The sequence below is a fragment of the Labrus mixtus genome, chromosome 3, assembly GCF_963584025.1.
Source record: "Labrus mixtus chromosome 3, fLabMix1.1, whole genome shotgun sequence".
In the NCBI taxonomy this organism is placed as follows: domain Eukaryota; kingdom Metazoa; phylum Chordata; class Actinopteri; order Labriformes; family Labridae; genus Labrus; species Labrus mixtus.
Window position 1 is genome coordinate 16,945,993 of NC_083614.1, and position 17,683 is coordinate 16,963,675.

The 17,683-nt window shown below is 41.9% G+C and overlaps 1 protein-coding gene across 7 annotated transcripts in view; it reads left to right on the forward strand.

Annotated features, from left to right (window-relative positions):
• celf5a (cugbp, Elav-like family member 5a) overlaps window positions 1-17,683 on the forward strand; it is a 179,925-nt gene that overhangs the window by 81,711 nt on the left and 80,531 nt on the right. For all 7 annotated transcript variants that reach the window (XM_061033446.1, XM_061033443.1, XM_061033447.1 and 4 more), the window contains exon 3: window positions 17,600-17,648. In XM_061033446.1, coding sequence (XP_060889429.1) covers window positions 17,600-17,648 — 49 coding nt within the window. The remainder of the gene's footprint in view (window positions 1-17,599; window positions 17,649-17,683) is intronic.

Genomic DNA, 17,683 nt, shown 5'->3' on the forward strand with positions numbered 1-17,683 from the left:
CACACACACACACACACACACACACACACACACACACACACACACACACACTATAGCCCTAAGTACCGCAGTACTTAAGGTCTCAAGGTTTTACAAGACAGATTAATGCTACAGGCCTACATGATCTTAATGTGACAGCTGTGTCCTTTTCCAGGCAGCATCGCACTCACACACACATATACATACACACACCCTGTGCTTCTGCTTCTCCACAAAAGTCATGTTATTCGTGTTATTTTATTCCATTCTCAAAAAGAGAGTGATGAACCCGTGTGGGGAAATGCAGCAGAGCTTGTGCTTGTGGCTGCTTTATTTAGCTGGTAGAGCAGCCTGGCTTCCTCCTTATTTGTCTCTTTGCTGTCTCATTCTTGGTTAGCCAAGCACGCACCCTTATTAGTTCATTAAAAGGAGTCTGCCGCTGCTGCCTGACTTGGGTATAAGGGAAAGAGGGAAAGAAAGGAGGAAAAGAAAAGGGGAAAGAGTCAAAACACCAGTCTCTAATTACTCAAGATTGATGCATCCAGTGAACATCCTGGTAATCAGTGTTGTTTTTATTTGTTTAATGGTAGGACAGGGATCACAGGCAGGCTGACCCTATGATCATCAACAGAATTAATGCAGGCGGAAACTCACACAACTCCTCTTTGCTTGCCTGGTCTGTAAGCAAGTGTCACAGTGTTTGTTTGTGGATGCTTATGCTTGTGTGTTTGTGTGATTGTATGTGTGTGCTCCAATTGGTTTTTCTTTGAATGACAGGAACCAGCCTTCCATACACATCTGGTATACTTACAAGGATAGATAATATCCTGTGTTCTTAGGCTGAACCTGCTGTCATGTAGAGTTAAGTGCTGCATTTAATTTCTAAATAATTTGATAATTGTAACTCTCCATGTGCTTGTTTGTAATACATAAATATGGATGTTTACAATTAACAAGAGCATGACATGTAGTGCATGATAGACTAGAAAATGCATAAAGTCATTCTTTGTGACATTTGGATAGAGCTAGGTCAATACATATGAAGACATGAAGTAGATAAGGTAATGACATTTATATAAGCATTGGAAAACATTATTTTGAAAGTTGAAATCCGGTTGTCAAACTGCCATGCTCAAGGTTAAAATGATCTTTTAATGGCTGCTGATTATGGCATTTGTGCTCAGTCTTTGTGCTCCTGGTCCTGGACCTGCTTGCAGCATGCAGCGTTTGACATGATAGATCATAGATAGAGTCAATCTCATACAGTATAAGGATGATATTCATTTTACCTCTCAGGGTAAGGTATTGTAAACAATATTGTCTCTGTTTTCTCCTGTGAAATGGTATGCCTCAAGGTTCAGTTTTGGGACCATTTATTTTTTGTATTTTTTTTTAAATACATGCTTCCCTTGGGGCACAATATTCATGAAAGTGGTGCCTCTTTGCTTTTTTAAGCTGACGTTATGCAGATGTTCCCACCAGTTGTATTAACAGAAATCTAGAATGTGGATATATCTTGAAAATTTCTTGTAGAGAACTCTGACAATAGAGATCCTTTTCAAAGGATAATTTGAATTTGAGTGGATCTCATATGTAACTGGCAAATGGCATGACTCCCACTGATAAAGGGAATGGGGTAGTCAAGGATGGAATAGTCATTTGATGTAACATTTATATTTTGCACAGTCTCATTTAACTTGCCCAAGAGTTAGCTATTTAAATGTTAGAAATACCAGTTTTTCTATAGGTCTTCACATCTTGGCTATGTGAAATTAAGCTTCAGCGCCATGTGCAAAGTTTCTGAAACTTGTATCTCAAGCTGCAGAACTTTGGTGTGGGAGTTGAAGAGAAAATCCAGTAAAAGAAGAGCAGCAGAGAAGGCTCTCAAGTCCTATCCTATATATGCAGGGATGTGTGACACACACAGAAGAACACAGAGTAAACGTGGGAGTAAAATATGCAAAGGTCTAAATCCTCTCTTCATCTTCATCAGGAGCTCTTAAGACTCTCAGAGACACGTTTCCTCTGGTGACCAAGATTTCTCCTGCACGCATAGCTCACTCATACATCTGTGTGTATGTGTCTGTGTGTTATAGGTGTTTAAAGTGCCTTAACAGCCTCTGCAGCCTGTCTAAAAGTGGAACATATGAAATGATTTGTGCTATGAATCACGAGTTTCACTGCTCTGCACTTCAGCGGGGTGTCTACGATGTTAATGAAGTCCTAAAATTGCCACTGTATCTTTGAACTGAGAGGGAGAGGAAGAAAATATATTTTACATTTAAATGCACAAGGAGAGAAGGCAACAGTCTAAATTTAGTTTTATTAACGATGCACAGACTGCAAGGGACTAAAGAGTTTAAAGGGAGGGTAAGGAAGCTATGGAAAGCTGCTATGCCTTGCACACATTTTATATAATGAAAAAGTACTTTTTATAGGTGGTTAATAACCTGCTTGTAACCCATCGACAACATTTTCATATACAAATTATTCTCTCTGTTTTTGTATGTATCTCACACCCACATCATACACATGCCAGAGGATATGAAACATGGAGACCTTGAAGGCATTTTAAACCACAGCCGTCCTACTGTCCTACCTCAGGCTAACCTCCAGCAGCCCGGGCCATGTAATGTCAGCAATGACATTGGGATTCTATTAGCAGGTTGTGCAAGGCACTGGCCCCCTGCCCTGTGGTGAGACCTACCATTGATCTGTCATGGGAGATGGCTGCTCCCTGCTCCTTGTTCCCATCGGGCTCAATTTGAACCTTCCAAAAAACCAGGGCCGAGCTCTCTGCTTGAAATGTACCTGGGGAGCAGAGAGAGTGTCGAGCACAGAGCTCAAGGTCAGGCGTGACACCATTGTGCAGATAAAGACGACTGGGTATGGTCGACACCAACCATAATGGCCAGTGAAAAGTGAGGTTATTTGTTATCGATTCCCAATGAGGGAAATCACCGGGTCTATATACTGCTGTTTATGGCTGGGCAAGGGCTGTGCGTGTGTCTGTGTGTGTCTGTTTGTGTATATACCAGAGGGTCGATGTGAGGCAGAGAGAATCCTCTGAAGGACAGAGAAAAGAAAAGCAAGTCTTTCTCTCTCTCTCTCTATTCCTGGCTTTCTCTCTTCTTCTATTTTGAATGAGTGCATAGTGATCTGTTTTCCCAGCCAGACTCATTTGTATTTTTACTGAATTACCCCGGATGCGCAACCTGAACCCACTTAAGCATGTCACTTAGCGTTTGTTGAAGTTAGCCGAGACAGGGCCCTCATCAGGTTTCAATGAGGGAGGCTGTGGCTAAGTGGCCACTTGTCATGTTTATTTATTTCTTTTTTTTTTCCCTATTCCCACATGACGTCTGTGTTGGCTGTCCAAGTTGTTTAGAAAGAAGTCCTAAGGGAGAAGAGAGCAGCTTATGATGGATATGTAAGCACTTTACTGCATTTTTTGTCCGCTGTGTTACATAAACTTGTGAGTCTTTCACGTTTTCTAAATTGATATAGCTGTTATTTTTCAAGTTGTGAACAAAGATCGCTTCCCCTTTAAATGCAAAAAGAGGTTAATTGCGCATAAAACGTCTTCTCTCGTTGAGGAGATATTTGAATAATCTTGAATAAAAAGTGTTTACATATAGTCACGGAGTCTTTTAATCCTTTTTGACTTACACAGTATGAAGCAAGGCTGAGAAACACAGGGGTATATGCGAATTAACAGTATGGAAGTACAAACAGAACAGAATATTGAAATTGCCCCCACGGGCGATTCTCCGCTGTGCTGTGGCAGCGAGACACTTCCTGGTGCTGCTCCATTTTATATGTATGAAAATCTCTCACGGATCCATGATATACATTATAGATGAGGGCTCCCGTTCTGCACTCCAGTCACTGGAGCAGAATTTTTCCATGATATGCAACCCCCCCACCACCATCACCTCCACCCCCACTGCTGCCACCCACTCCTCTCCTCTCTCTTTTCTCTCATCCCTCTCTCCATTTATTTCTCCTTCCATATGCCCTCCCATTGGAGTGCTTTTTCATCCCTCACCAGTTCCCTTTCATCCCTCTCCAGCCCTTTCGTCTCTTATCATTTCATCCTTCCATAAGTCAAACCTTACATCTCTACTTCCACCCATCCACCCTTCCTTCCTTCACTTATTCAGCCCCTCCCCCCTTTACCACAAAACGAGCAAGAGAGCGAGGAACATGTGACCAGTGATGTAGGGAGCCTGCTGGGCCTCCCCCTGCAGTGCCACCATACGTTGATTTGTCTCCCCTGGTTCCATATTGATTTTGTTTTAAACAAGAGAAAAATACAAGAAGAATGAGGTGCCGGAGGTGACATGAAATAAAAGAAAAGGTAAGGGGGGAAAGTGAGTGAAAGTGGGAGGAAGGAGAAAGGAGGAAAGTACTTCTATGTATGAAATACACGAGTTGGGTCCTGGGAGGGTTCAGGAAATGATGAGGAGGTGACTGTACACACCGTGAACTTAAAAAGAATGGGCCAGAAGGTGAGCGATAGAGTTGAAATGAAAAGAGAGCGTGGGAGATACTGTATTTAAAAATCTCTTTTTTCATTCCCCACCCTTTACTTTGTGCTTGCTTAATGGGTTCTGGGGCTGGCTGTGTGGCAAATGCATCTCATTCTACGTCATGCTACAGCTCCTGCCTTAAAATGATTCTCTGCTTAGTTCAATTTAAGTTGTGTGCAGAATAATCGATCCCCCCATTAATTCTACTTAGCTGAGCTTCACAGTACAAGCCTGGGCTTGACTGGTCCACCAAGGCCAGCGCCGCTGAATGGCTGACCTTTACACGGCTCGGACTGCCATTGATTTTCAGCAGGACTTATTTCATGAACTGGGGTTTGGGACAGGGCACCCAGATGAAGATGAACTATGAGGCAAAATCAGTTTCTTTGGCTCTTTTCATTTTCTCTGCGTTTGTCTCTTATTTCTCTCTTTTTCTCTGCCCTCTTTACTTTAGAATCAGCGCTGTTCGCAGTATTGGCTGAGCTCCGTGGGTGGTGTAGTCTGAGAGCAAATAAAGTGTCCCCTGTGTGACCCCCCCCTTAAGCTAAGAGCCCCCCCGTGTCCTGTCAATGAAGTGTGTGGGGTGTGTGTGTGCGCGCGTGTTCTTTATGTTCCTGCTTTCTGGCTGTGTGTTTCTGTCCATGTTGGAGTGTATGTAGGTTACATTGTTAAGTGCTTTAGGATGGCTCTCTCTGTGACATGACCCCTTGGTATTTGCAGTTTGGAAATAATGCAAAGCAGATAGTGTGAGCAAGCCATTACAGCTCCCAGGACTGCCCTCAGAGCCGTAGAATGGAAGAAAACAGTCCTGACCTCATGGAAACGACAGGCACAACAGCAACCTCACGACTGCCGGGGTGAAGAGGAGGGAAAAAGAGCAAGAATGTATCTCAAATCCCAAATGTAATTTCAGTAGGATTTAAGATGCTATATTGCGCCATGTTAAACCTTTAAGTCCTAATTGTTAGACGAATGTGCTCAGATGAACATCATTAAAATGAGTAAATTAATAAATAATAAACTCCAAGACAAGGAGGGGCGGAAGTGTAGGAGGCTTCTGAGTGTGATTTAGCTCGAGTTCATTCAGAGTGCACAGACTCTCCCTTTCTTCCTCCCTGAATATGTCTCTCTTTCTGTTCTTGGCCTGCATTAGCTGTATATCAGTTACTGTTGACTGTAAAAAACATATTTAAATTTAATACCTACTCATGAATACATGCATGCATACAAATGTCCCTGGATGGAGGGAGGCTTGAGGGGCAAGTGAGGTGATGGGCTGTCAAGGATGCTACTGTAAACTGGAGGAGGATGCGCTATAAGGATATCGGTGTGGATGAGGGAGGAAGGAAAGTGCTTAGCATTTTGATTACATCTAAAGTTAGGGCATCATAACTGGATGAATTGGCCCATCCTTTTAGTGGTCTGAACAGGTCCGCTTGGGTAGGTCCAAGTTATTCCCTACTGTGTCCAAATAGATTAAATGACCTCCTGGATCTGGATGGATTCAAAAGATATAATTAACTTTAATCATATTATATTGGTTTATTGCAATGGGAGAAAATGTGAAGGGAATATGTGGCTTATTTACCAGAATGTTCTGGCAAAGTATGCTGGTGATTGTTCATTGCGGGAGGTATAAATAATTTGGATGGAAATGAATTAGCTTTATATATTAGTTGTTGAGGCACACAGACAAATTGTTTGTGAAATTAGATTTGCTGACTTTGCATTATTTCTCAGGACATTATTTTTTATTATTGTGGCAACTTTTATCTACATCTACTTTTTAATTGTTAGCTCATTAAGCTACTGCTGCTGTTTTTGGTGTTCTCTATTATTTTTTGCCATGGTCAAAATCATTTGAATTTGGATAGATTATTTCGGGTTGTTTCAGGTTCTGTGGCCCTTTTTATGAAAAGAACAACAACTTATTTTCCTGTTTTCCACATCAATTTCCTGTCAGAACCAAAGTGTTGTACTTGTGAGGACCTCTAACCATCACTGTTAAATATTTGTGTTTGAGATAAAATTGTTAATTTTTTATGGATGTTCTAAGGGGAACTTTCTGAAACAGACAAGTTGGAATCCTATGTGCATATGACAAGTTTTAGTGGAATAAATCCCATCCAAGGATCCAAGGACAGTCAGAACTGGTCTAATATAGACCCAACATGGTTCATACACTACATAGTACACAATCTCTATACTTTGAAAAAAAAACATGGAAACTGGAATCAGTTAGACCAAATGTAATGTGCACGCACTTCTGTAGAAGTAATTGTAGAGCCTGAAAATCCACAACACATATACTGTTTTATGTGTTTTTAGACACAACAGCCTCCTCTACTGTCCAAAACCATAGCTCATTCAGACCATCCCCACCTCTTCCTCTTGTAGTACACGACCCAACATCATTAATTCCTCTGTTTATTTTTTCACCATTTAAGGCGTGAACCAACAGAAAACAATTCCAAACCACATCTTCTCAACCACCCAAACTCTACTGATGAAATAAGCCACCCAAGGCCATTGGAGGTGTGGAGTGAGAGTGTGTGCAGAGACACTTTCGAATGTATTTTCTGCTCCAGTGCTTCTTGTTCTCACTTCGTCAGAGTGTGTTTGCTGCAGATTGGTAGAAATGGCGAGAGGTCAGGCTGGTGTACCCCTTCTCTGGCCCTTAGGTCCTGTGTGGTTCAAGGTTGAACCAGGCACAGCAAGAGGGGGGTTTTGTGTTTATTTTAGCAAACAGTATCACTGTGTTGCAGCGTAAGTCTTGAGAGGAGGAGAAGATGGACTAGGACGGCTAGAAGACAGGCCTGTCCCTTTTGTGTGATGCTGAATGTGCTTATAGACAAGCAGGGATTTTCTCTAAGTGTCAGGATGAAACATAAGCAGGCTTTACAGCCAGGAGCTGAGTGGTGGGAGAGTGATGGGACCAGCAGAAGTCGCAGGTGACAGAATGTTGTGTGGGTGTGTATTTGTGTGTGTGTGTTTGAGAGAGAGAGAGAGAGAGAGAGAGAGAGACGTGGGGTATTGATATGCTGGGAATGAAGCTTGGAGCAGATGGACAGAGCAGGCTGGCCCTGTGTCGATCCTGTGAGCTCTGGCTCCTTCTCGCAATCCGTCCTTTGATGGACACAGAAACACACACACCAACACACACATACATGGACACAAAAATGTGATGCTGTGTCCAGATTTCACCAACTTCATAATGATCCTGTAGGATAACAAATTATTGACCATCCTATCATTAATAACCAGAGTGTCATACTGATCCGTAGCCATGGCAGATGTGTCTGCTTAATGAGACTGAACGGAAAAGTCCTGCAGCACTTTTTGAAATAAGGCTGTTGGTTAAGGGAAGTGCTGTCTCTTTTTGTCTCCATTTTTGTCCATGTCTCTTTTCCTGGCATCTCTCAGACCTCTCTCCAATTCAAAGCCAACATGCTTGGCTGCCTCCTTATCTATCTCCCTCCGTCCTTCCATCCATCTCCATCCTCCTACGGCTTCTTCCTCTTTCTGGTCCTCTCTTCTCCTGGAAGAGGTGGCACAGGGTGTGGAGCAGTAGGAAAGTGCAAGTGATGGTGAATTGCTAAAAGGCAATCATAGTGCTCAGGACATGGATGCCTACTGGAGGTCCAGAGACCATTAAAGAAACGTCAACTCGGCATAGGTATGCCAAGAATTATGAGTTAGTGGGCAGCCAACACTTCTTGGCTCCTATTGGTCAGGGCAGCAGGCCGTAATCTGTCACAATCCCAGAGTTGCTGTGACAGCAGCAGGAGCATTCTGGGCTCAACACAGAGGGTAAAGGAAACCTGCAGCTAGGGGTGGTGGTGGGTGTGTGTGTGTGTGTGTGTGTGTGTGTGTGTGTGTGTGTCTGTGTGTGTGTGTGTGTGTGTGTGTGTGTGTGTGTGTGTGTGTGTGTGTGTGTGTGTGTGTGTGTGTGTGTGTAAGCCTGTACAAGTGTGGTTGAGTTTATAGATTTCTGTGCAATAAGGGGAAAATTCACACAAAATGGACATGAAACTGACTGTCATGTCTGTACGTTAAGTAAATTGATTCTGTAAGCAATGTGTCAATTGAAGCGCAACCCTTTAATGCACCTGAAAGTACAAACATGAAGCACAGCTAATCCTAAATACAAACAACTAATCACTATGCTTGCGTCATTTCTGTGGGTTTAATCCATGCTGTTGAAGTCAAGTTCCCATTGTTCCATCCAACAGTTTTAAGCTGTTTTACTAACTACTAAGACTGCAGCTGGGGGGGCTGCTGCAGTTCAGAAAGAGCTCGTAAAAAAAAGATGCCATATCATTTGCGTGGGCACGCTTTGGCACACAACAAAACAAAGCTCGATTTAAATACTGTTGGTAAAAAGTTTCAGCTTAAAGAAGGCACAAGGAATTTGAATCATCACCTGAAGCACAACATGTCAGATGATGATGTTGTCCCCTGGCCGAGAACAAAGGGAAGATGGAAATTCAAACACTTATCTGTGGAGCATTTCATCCAGAACACAGACATTTGGTTATGTCTCTGCATACCCTACAATGTCCAGTCCAATGGAATGACATTACAGAATCCATTAATGTTTTATTCAAAAGATTTATAATGCAGCTGTGGTCTGTATTTTAGAAAAACAAAGCCTTTAGAATCCTAAACTAAAAAATGTACTCAGTCATAATTCATGAGTTGGCGTTCAATGTTCAGTACACAATGAGTATGACAAATCTTATGAGGTAAAGGTCATATCAGCGAGCTGGAAGTGCACACAGGATGGTGTGTGAGCGTGCGCACACGCTGAGCATGATGTTGTACATCATTATCTTTGCTGTAACTCACAGACGGTCAGGCTGGACATAATCTTCAAAGCAAATATCAAGGCAGTAGCCAGATAGGAAACATGGCATCAGTGCATGAGGGCACCTTTAAGCATTAAAGCCTCACACAAGTCGAAATCTGTAACTCTGTCACGGCACATATCCTCTGCCATTTCACTACTTCCTGCTTGCTCTGGACCTTCCCTGCGGTGCACACTGGGATTGCCATGATGTCGCCCTTCTAAAGCCACAGGGTTTGGTCTGTCGTCACGATCTTATCTTAAGGACAGTTCCTCAAGATGAACTGAGGAGCGTAAACCACATCAAACAGCGTGCAGAGTGGGAAAGAAAGAAAGAGAGTTTGTCTGTGTGTGTGTGAGAGAGATGTGAGCCCACCAAAAGCTTAAGCCTCCAGTGTGCTGTGCAGATAAGATTCATTAGATAGGTCGGTAAATGCAAGAGAGGGGCAAAGCGAGGCGGACACGGAAAGAGAGAGAGAGAGAGAGAGAGAGAGAGAGAGAGAGAGAGAGAGGGGGAGAGAGATTGAGCCTGCTGCTGCTCCAGCATTTGTTGACACAGATTTACAATGAGTCTCCCACTGCTTCACGCATTACAGTAACACGCCATGTCAATAGCTCTCTGAGCTTGAAAAGCGGCCGTGCCAAAGATGTCTGGGAGTGATGCCCTTCCCCTGATAACCAAAGTGTGGCTCGTAAGTCAGGAAGTCAAGAAGGACGAGGTGAGGGAGGGGTGTTTGAGGGAGAACGTTTTCTTTTTTTTTTCCCCTTCTTTTTGTTCCTCCTTTATATTTTTAAATCGCCGCCCACTCTTTTCTCTACTTCATCTCGAGCATTTTCCCCTTAGTTTTCCCTTTTCTGTCTCTCCTCTCTGATCACTTTCCTTCCCCTTTTCTCTCTCTTACCCCTTCCTCCCTCATTTTATCTCTTGGACTGCCTGCTACAGGCTCAGTAGGACAGGATTTAGGCATTAGCTCAATCCCCCTATCTACTCCCCCCTCATGATTGCACACTGTTTCTGTCACCCACATACCCTAGTCCACTGCACATAGTATAGGGCTCCAAGTCTCTTTTACAGCTTCTGATTGAGAGCTTATACTCCATGAGACAGGGAGACATAATCAAACTGACAGACAAGCATAGCGTGAGGAGAGCGACACAGTCTGTGTGAAGGGTTGGTACGATGATAAGATAACTCAGAGGTGGAGGGTGAGATTTTTACGTTTTATTTGGAGTTAATCCGAAGTAGTAAAGAGTTTGATTCGGACCAACATCAGCCCAAGCCACACAGCTCGATGTGCTGAGTCATGGGGCGCCACAAATGAGGTGGTTTTGATGTGTGACATTCACCTTCATGAAATCTTGATGAGAGCTGAGTTCTGCTGTCTGTGTAATGAGGGCTGGAGCAGTCAGACAGCTGGCCGACCACTTCAGCTAGTAAAGCAATGATAATAGAGAGGCTTGGAAAGGCTTTTGGAAAGCATCGGAGAGAGATGAACTTCAGGCTGTTTCTGGGAGGCCGTTAGTGTTTTGGGGGAAGAGATAAACAGGAACTTGGATGGCCTCAGGCAACAGAAGGTCTAATGGTCTTAATCAGAGATGTGGTAGTGGTGCTAGGAATAATGGTACTACACATTGCACATGTTTGTGAGTTTGCTGCGGCCTAATGCTAATTTGTGTACTACAAGAAGAACTCCATGTAACAGATGGAAATCAGCAGTTTCATTCCAACAGGAGCTATCAAGCCTTTGAAAAAAAGTTGCACTCGAACAAAATAACTACAAAGAAAAACCAATATGGCACCTTCAACATAAGAGCAAGCCTTGTTTTTCTCATATCAACAAAAAAAAAGTGTCTCTAAGGGGGGAATGAGAGCTGTACTAAAAATGGATACAGCATTATGGAGTAAAGCGTCAGACCTATAAATGTGACACAGACTAGCTGAGGTCTGCAGGTGTCAGTCAGTCCATGTCAGCAGCCTCCAGCTCTAAATCCTGTCGGTTCAGATAGGAATCCCAAAGCTTATAGTGGTTGCCATCTCCTCAGCCCTGACTGATGCTTCTTATCAGGACCGGCACACTGCTGCCGCAAGCAACATTTTCACATGTGGGAAAATTACAACTCCCTCGCACATACATTTTATCCAATTGCATTTAAGCACATATCTGAACATGCTAACATTGATCTAGTTTACATATATATATATATACAGTTTGGGAAGGCTGCACATCAAAGATCATACTTCAACGAGAAGCTCAGAATTAAAATACTCCACTCTACTCTTTCTATACTTGTTCACACTTTTATGTTAAGATCAGCACTTTTTTTAAACAGATATTGAATTTGAGAAAGCACACATTTAAAGGGACAACTCCCTATAATTAAACACGATGTGCATACAGAATATAACACATGGCATGGTTTTGATTTTCTGAACATTTTTTTGTTTCTATAGGGATTGGGGTAAAGCATTGGCTTTGGGGTTTGGGAAATGTTCCTTCTTTTTCCATTGTAGATCATAAATACAAATATTCTTGATTTTAAATCATGAAGTTAAAAACCTCACCTAAGGCTCTAGCAAGTTTTTATGTTTATTTTTTACCATTACCTTACAGTTTGTTCTCCAAATGACATAGCATTTAAGTTCCTCTCATATAAAGTCCTGGTTTAATTAGTTATTTTTTTATACTACTGTGGAAGCAGCTTAATGTGTGCAGCACTTTAGTCTATGACACACTTTTCCTAAGGGTTTATTAAAGTGTATCTAGTAGTATCCATACAGTATTCATTGAATGAAGATGAGTGGAATAACAGGTGTAGCCAAAACACTGGGCCATTTAAACCTTTGCAGTAAGACACTGCAATGCCTTTTCATTTTTATGCAAAAATAGTGAGAACTCTTTTAGTTACAATATTAAGAAAGCGTTCCTTTCTAAACTTGAGTAAGCCTTTTCATTTGATCTTCATTAGTAGTTTGGGTTTTTTATGGTTAGAGAGTAATTATTGTGATTGCAGTCGAGTCCATCATAAGATCATTGGACCATGTCTCTCTATTTCCTCCATCTTTCTCCTTCTGTATTCAGTACAGATTTATTAGCTAAAGCTTGGGCCCCTGGACAGCCACCACTCAGCACTCCCTCAGATCAATAATTGGCAATATTAATTATATCAGCAGAGACGTCCTAGTCAGTAGGGGACTGTTTATGCTCCTGTTACCGAGTAGTGCAGCAACATGAGCTTTGATGGCCCACTAATACGTATTAATGATCCCAGGACAAACATTACTCCATATTAAACCTGAATGAAAGCCAGCAGACATCACACAGATTGTATGGCCATTAGACTTATTTTATTGCAAGCACTGTAAGTAAATGCTGCTGTAAAAAAATACTTTTACTGCTGAGACATGAGCTTCTGCAAAATCAGGACAAGATTTGTTGCAATTTTATTTCTACTTTGGGAATTCTCCTGCGTTGGAGGTTTCTCCTTTTGGATAATATGAAAGTTAAAGACTTCCAAAGTTTTGGGGCTTGGAATTACACCAGGTCTTTGATACTCTTTCCAAAGCAGTATTATTGTCTTGCTACTGGCCCTCTGTGGGGTTTCAGCAGTGTGGAGTCTGGGACTGTATACGGCTCAATCCAGCTAAACTCTGCTAGCCATGAACTCATTACTGTCGTCGACAGTGCCAACAGTAGACTCTAAATCCTCCACTCGGCTAACAGGCCCGGACTGCGGTTCTATGACTTGCTCAGTTTAATTTGAAGTCAGTCAGGAATATCTTTTGTGGCCAAAGCCCAGGGTCTTTTGTCCTTTTTTTTGCCTAATAATATTTTTTGTATGAAGATGTTTTCTTCCGAGCATTTTGTTGATTTACTCTTAGAGATTTTTAGCTAGTTTCAGTAAATGACCATAAATCAAGCTGACTACTAGAAAAAAGAACCAGTAGGCAATGTGTGTTTATGCCAGGCTTATTTTACACTATATTATGTAGTGTAGGCCAGGGGACTTTCTATCTTACCCTCCATATGAAACAGAAGCACACTAGTGCTAAGAGCTTTCATTTAAGTGACTGGAGGATTAACAGGGAAAATGAGACAACCTAATAAAAACATATGGAAGTACAGATTTGTCAGAGCCCTGAGAGCAGCTCAGCTTGCCTTGTGGAGTGAAAAAAAAGCAAAAAAAAAAAGTCAAGATGAGGAAAGGAAAAACTGGTCTTTGGTTTGGTTATTTATTTTTTCTAGTAGAGAATGAAGAATTGTAAATAATTTGAGATTTTGAGGTTTTAGGCAACATGATGTTTAATAATTTATCCTGCTGACACAGCACAGTAATGTCTGCAATGTCTTCAGTTTTACACTTCAACAAAGGACACACTGTGTGTTTTGATCAAGTAAACATATTGTGCAGATCATGGGTGTTGTCATTATTTAATAATGGAACAGTCCAAATCAAAAACTTACTTTGAAGACAAATTTGCATTCTACTGTAATGGTTTTCCAAAAATCTGAAATTTTGGAGGTCTGTAACACACCTGTGTTCAGCTGTGCAGTTGTTGTTAAGTGATGCCAACTGCAGGTGAGCCGCTGGTATCATCTGATCTAGAAAGGTCCCAAAATACTGTTTTTACCAAGTCCTACTCGTAGCTCTCTGGGTTCATGGGCATGAGCTCAAAGTTTACAAACCTACATCACAGAGGAACTTGGGATCACTCCTGTCATCAAGTTTCCATTGAAGTTTCTCCCCTCTGTCTCTCAGACCCGTTGAGTCTCCATCTGCGGGAGTATTTCCTCCATGTGCCCTGGTCCATTAAAGTATCTCTTTGTATCCACAGTAAACAACATGACATTGTTGCTGTAAAAATCACTCATTTTCTAGTTTGGTTGAATTTGTTGTATCTTTCGAACACACCAAAGTAGTGCTTAAATAATTGGCCTGCTGAGAGAAAAGTAAAGCGAGGTCAGTCTTTCTAAAAAAATAGCTAAAATATGTGGTATGGTGTTAAATCTGCAGCAATGTCTAGCCTACCTTCCATGGCTAGTTTTTGAATAAAAGTGCCATGTTGTTGACCGGTATCTCCTGTAGCTTATACACTATATTGACAAGTATCTCATACAACCTCACTTCTCATACCTCATTCTTATTCCTTTAAGGAAGGGAGGATTTATACAAATTACAATTAGAACCAGAGGTGCACCAATCAACTTGCTGGTGACTGGAATCAGCTGATTTTCAGCCCGCTCTGCAGTAACTGGTGACCGGCAGGTCCTCTCAAATGTATCAAGTTCTGTGCCGATCTCAGATTAACACACATGAGCAGCATGTTTCACGCCCTGCGCACAGCGACAGTCTAACGCGGCAGCCACACAAACACAAGCTTACATGTCAGCAGTGTGGACGTGATGTGCCAATCAGCTGATGCAAAAAGCATTGACCTAATGGAGGATAAACATAGATTGTAATAGACATGCGCTGGCTTCTCTTGCCTGAAAGTACCTTTACCACTCTTTGTTTTGCAGACATGACGTATCATTTTTCAGGAAATATTATGGTTGAAAACATATTGATAATGAATGAATGAATGAACAAGATGAAAGTTCTGTGTAGCTGCAGAATCAGTTCATCGAGGAAGCTTTATGAATTGGTCACCCATTGTAGTTATTTGTTGTGTCATTCAAATTCCTTCAGAAGTCTGGGAGAATGCAGCTGTCAAAAGTGTAGCATGTCTTACTTTACATGAGGATGAGAGACGGTTATGCAACCTGGGGAAGTTTTAAACACAGTTTGTATTTAATGTATGACCATTAATAGAATTTTTTATTCTGTCAAAATCAGAATCGGCAGGTCAGACCTTGAAAAATAATCTGAAATTGGAATCGGGCAAATAAATTCCAATCGCTGCATCACTAATAGAAACACGTGTTGTTCTTTTGCACATGCAGCAGCAGTGAATGTTTCACGCTGTTGACTGTGGGTGTGTCAAGAAGCTCCTATCTTCAGCCTATGAACGCCTGGATGAAAACGAGCCCTCAGTATATGGAGTTAATGAATGGTCTCCTAGGCAACAGCAGCACTTAATACATTTTACTTAAGGTCCCCATGCCTGTGAATGTGTCAGTATGGATAAAGTACAATTGTGCTTTTCAATGTACATTTTTCAAGGCTTGAATTAAACAATTTTCTTCATATGTGTTCAATGGAAATGGAATAAATCTGAGAGCCATCAGCAGTGACTACCCAGGACCATAATGCATTGCTCTCGGGAAAATAAATAGACCATTAAGCTGGCATGTTGGAGGCTGAACAGTAACTAGCTTTAGAGAGAGAGAGAGAGCTGCCTCCCACACACAGGCACCCTGCAGAGACCGTTGAGATCATTGTATGGCAGAGGCACAGCCGCAGATTTGCCCTCCTCCGTCATGCATTTGAACAAATATCAACTGGCAGGATGGAAGCATCTTTTGTCCGTTTGACATGTCAAAGGCAAATTCAAAGAGCCCCCGTCTTGTTGCGAAGAAGCAGAGGGTTGTAAAGTTATCTGTAAATTTGTCTTGCGGATGCCCCCCCCCCCCCCCACACACACACACACACACACACAAACACACATTCCAAGGTGTTTCTTTGAGGTTGCTTTGAACACATGTGCGATAGTGTCGCGGTTGATTCTGTAATCTATCCGTACATGCCGGGGAGCAGCACGCCCTGTGGCTTGGCATTAGCATACTGTTGGGTTACTTTGCTTGTGTTGAACACGGAAAAGAAAACACTTGTAGATGTGGAGGAAGGAGAAGAGGAAGGAGGAGGATGGGGAGCGAGCCAAGAAACGGGGAGCTAAAAACCTTAACCTTCACAAGCATAACATCCTCCCTGTTTTCCTACAAAGACTAAGCCGCTGCTAGTTATTATTTACGATGGCTAAATTTATGGAATAATATCAGTGAGGGAAGGTTACTCAGTTCCTCAAGGTGAAAATGGATACGTTTAGCACTTAATGAATCAGGCCCAAGCCTCTCCCCCATATATCAGCATGTTATTAAGACATTTTAAAATCCCATTATGGTGTTTCTCCTTGAACATGTCATGCTTTTATTGGACTGCCCTGTCTTTAAATCTGACCTTTTCAGTCCTGCTCTGGAACTGAACACAAAAAAAAAGAAAAAAAAAAAAAAAAAAGATATAACATGTGGAGAAGGAACAAACTGTACATATCTATGTATAAAAACATCAATGCTGGATGGTTTTCAGTGATCTGACAGGAATGCTGGTATTTTCTACCAATAAAAAGATGAATAAATAGAGGCTACAAATGCTTTACTGTAAATGGCTCAGTGTGGTAAAAGGCTGGTTTTATGTTCCAGTAATCTTGTTAAACATTTGTGCCACTTTTAGCCCCAATTCTACTTATTTAAATAAATATGTTTTTTATTGTTCAATCTATTTGTTTTGCACTGACTCGTGAAAGCAGGATTACTGGTGTCACATCTGTGCAATAAATGATCTTGTAAGCCTTATGCTCTGCTACAGTAAACAGATATTAAACGTGCACGTGAGGGCAGGTTTATAGACAGTAGAGGTGTTAATATGTGACTTTTCACCACATATTTAATTTAAACAAAGTCATTATAAATCAGAGCGCCATCTTTCAAACGTTCCCTCTAAACAGATGGAGCTGAAATTGTTCCACTTGAACAGCAGTAATGAAAAAAAAAAAAAAGGAGGTAAAGTTGGGAAAGGAGGAGAGCGTGACACAAAGACTGTGATGACAGAAGCATCTAATCCAGGCAATGCCATTCTTATCAGGGTCCAGTGGATTAGAGTGAGCCTCCTAACCACAGAATGCTTCCCAGCCAGACACTCTCCACAGCCCAAGGGCCTGGATCAATAGGCCCGCATTGATCCCTCTCCTCCTGTGGCTGGATTCACTTTTATTAGGACTGCTTCGGCCTTTATCACTTAGACACACATATGCAGCCTCTATAAGAACCTGCCACGAAATACAAGACTAAATGAACATCCAGACACACAAACACATTGCAAGAGAGCCCATTTATTTTGTTTTCACTGAATATCAAGCGAGCAGAAACACTACAGTGTCAAGTCAAGTTTAACACTCAAACCACTATAACAGCTATTAGTATGTAAGAGAGGTGCGTGGAGACCGCTGCTTTGTGGGCCTCTTGTTTCAGCAGCCCGATGCTAACCTCTCTCTGCTCTGTCTTCTTCTTCTTCTTCTCTCTTCCAGATGACACGCCCCATCCAGGTGAAACCGGCTGACAGCGAGAGCCGTGGAGGTAGTTGTCTTCTTTTCTTCATTATTTATTCACAT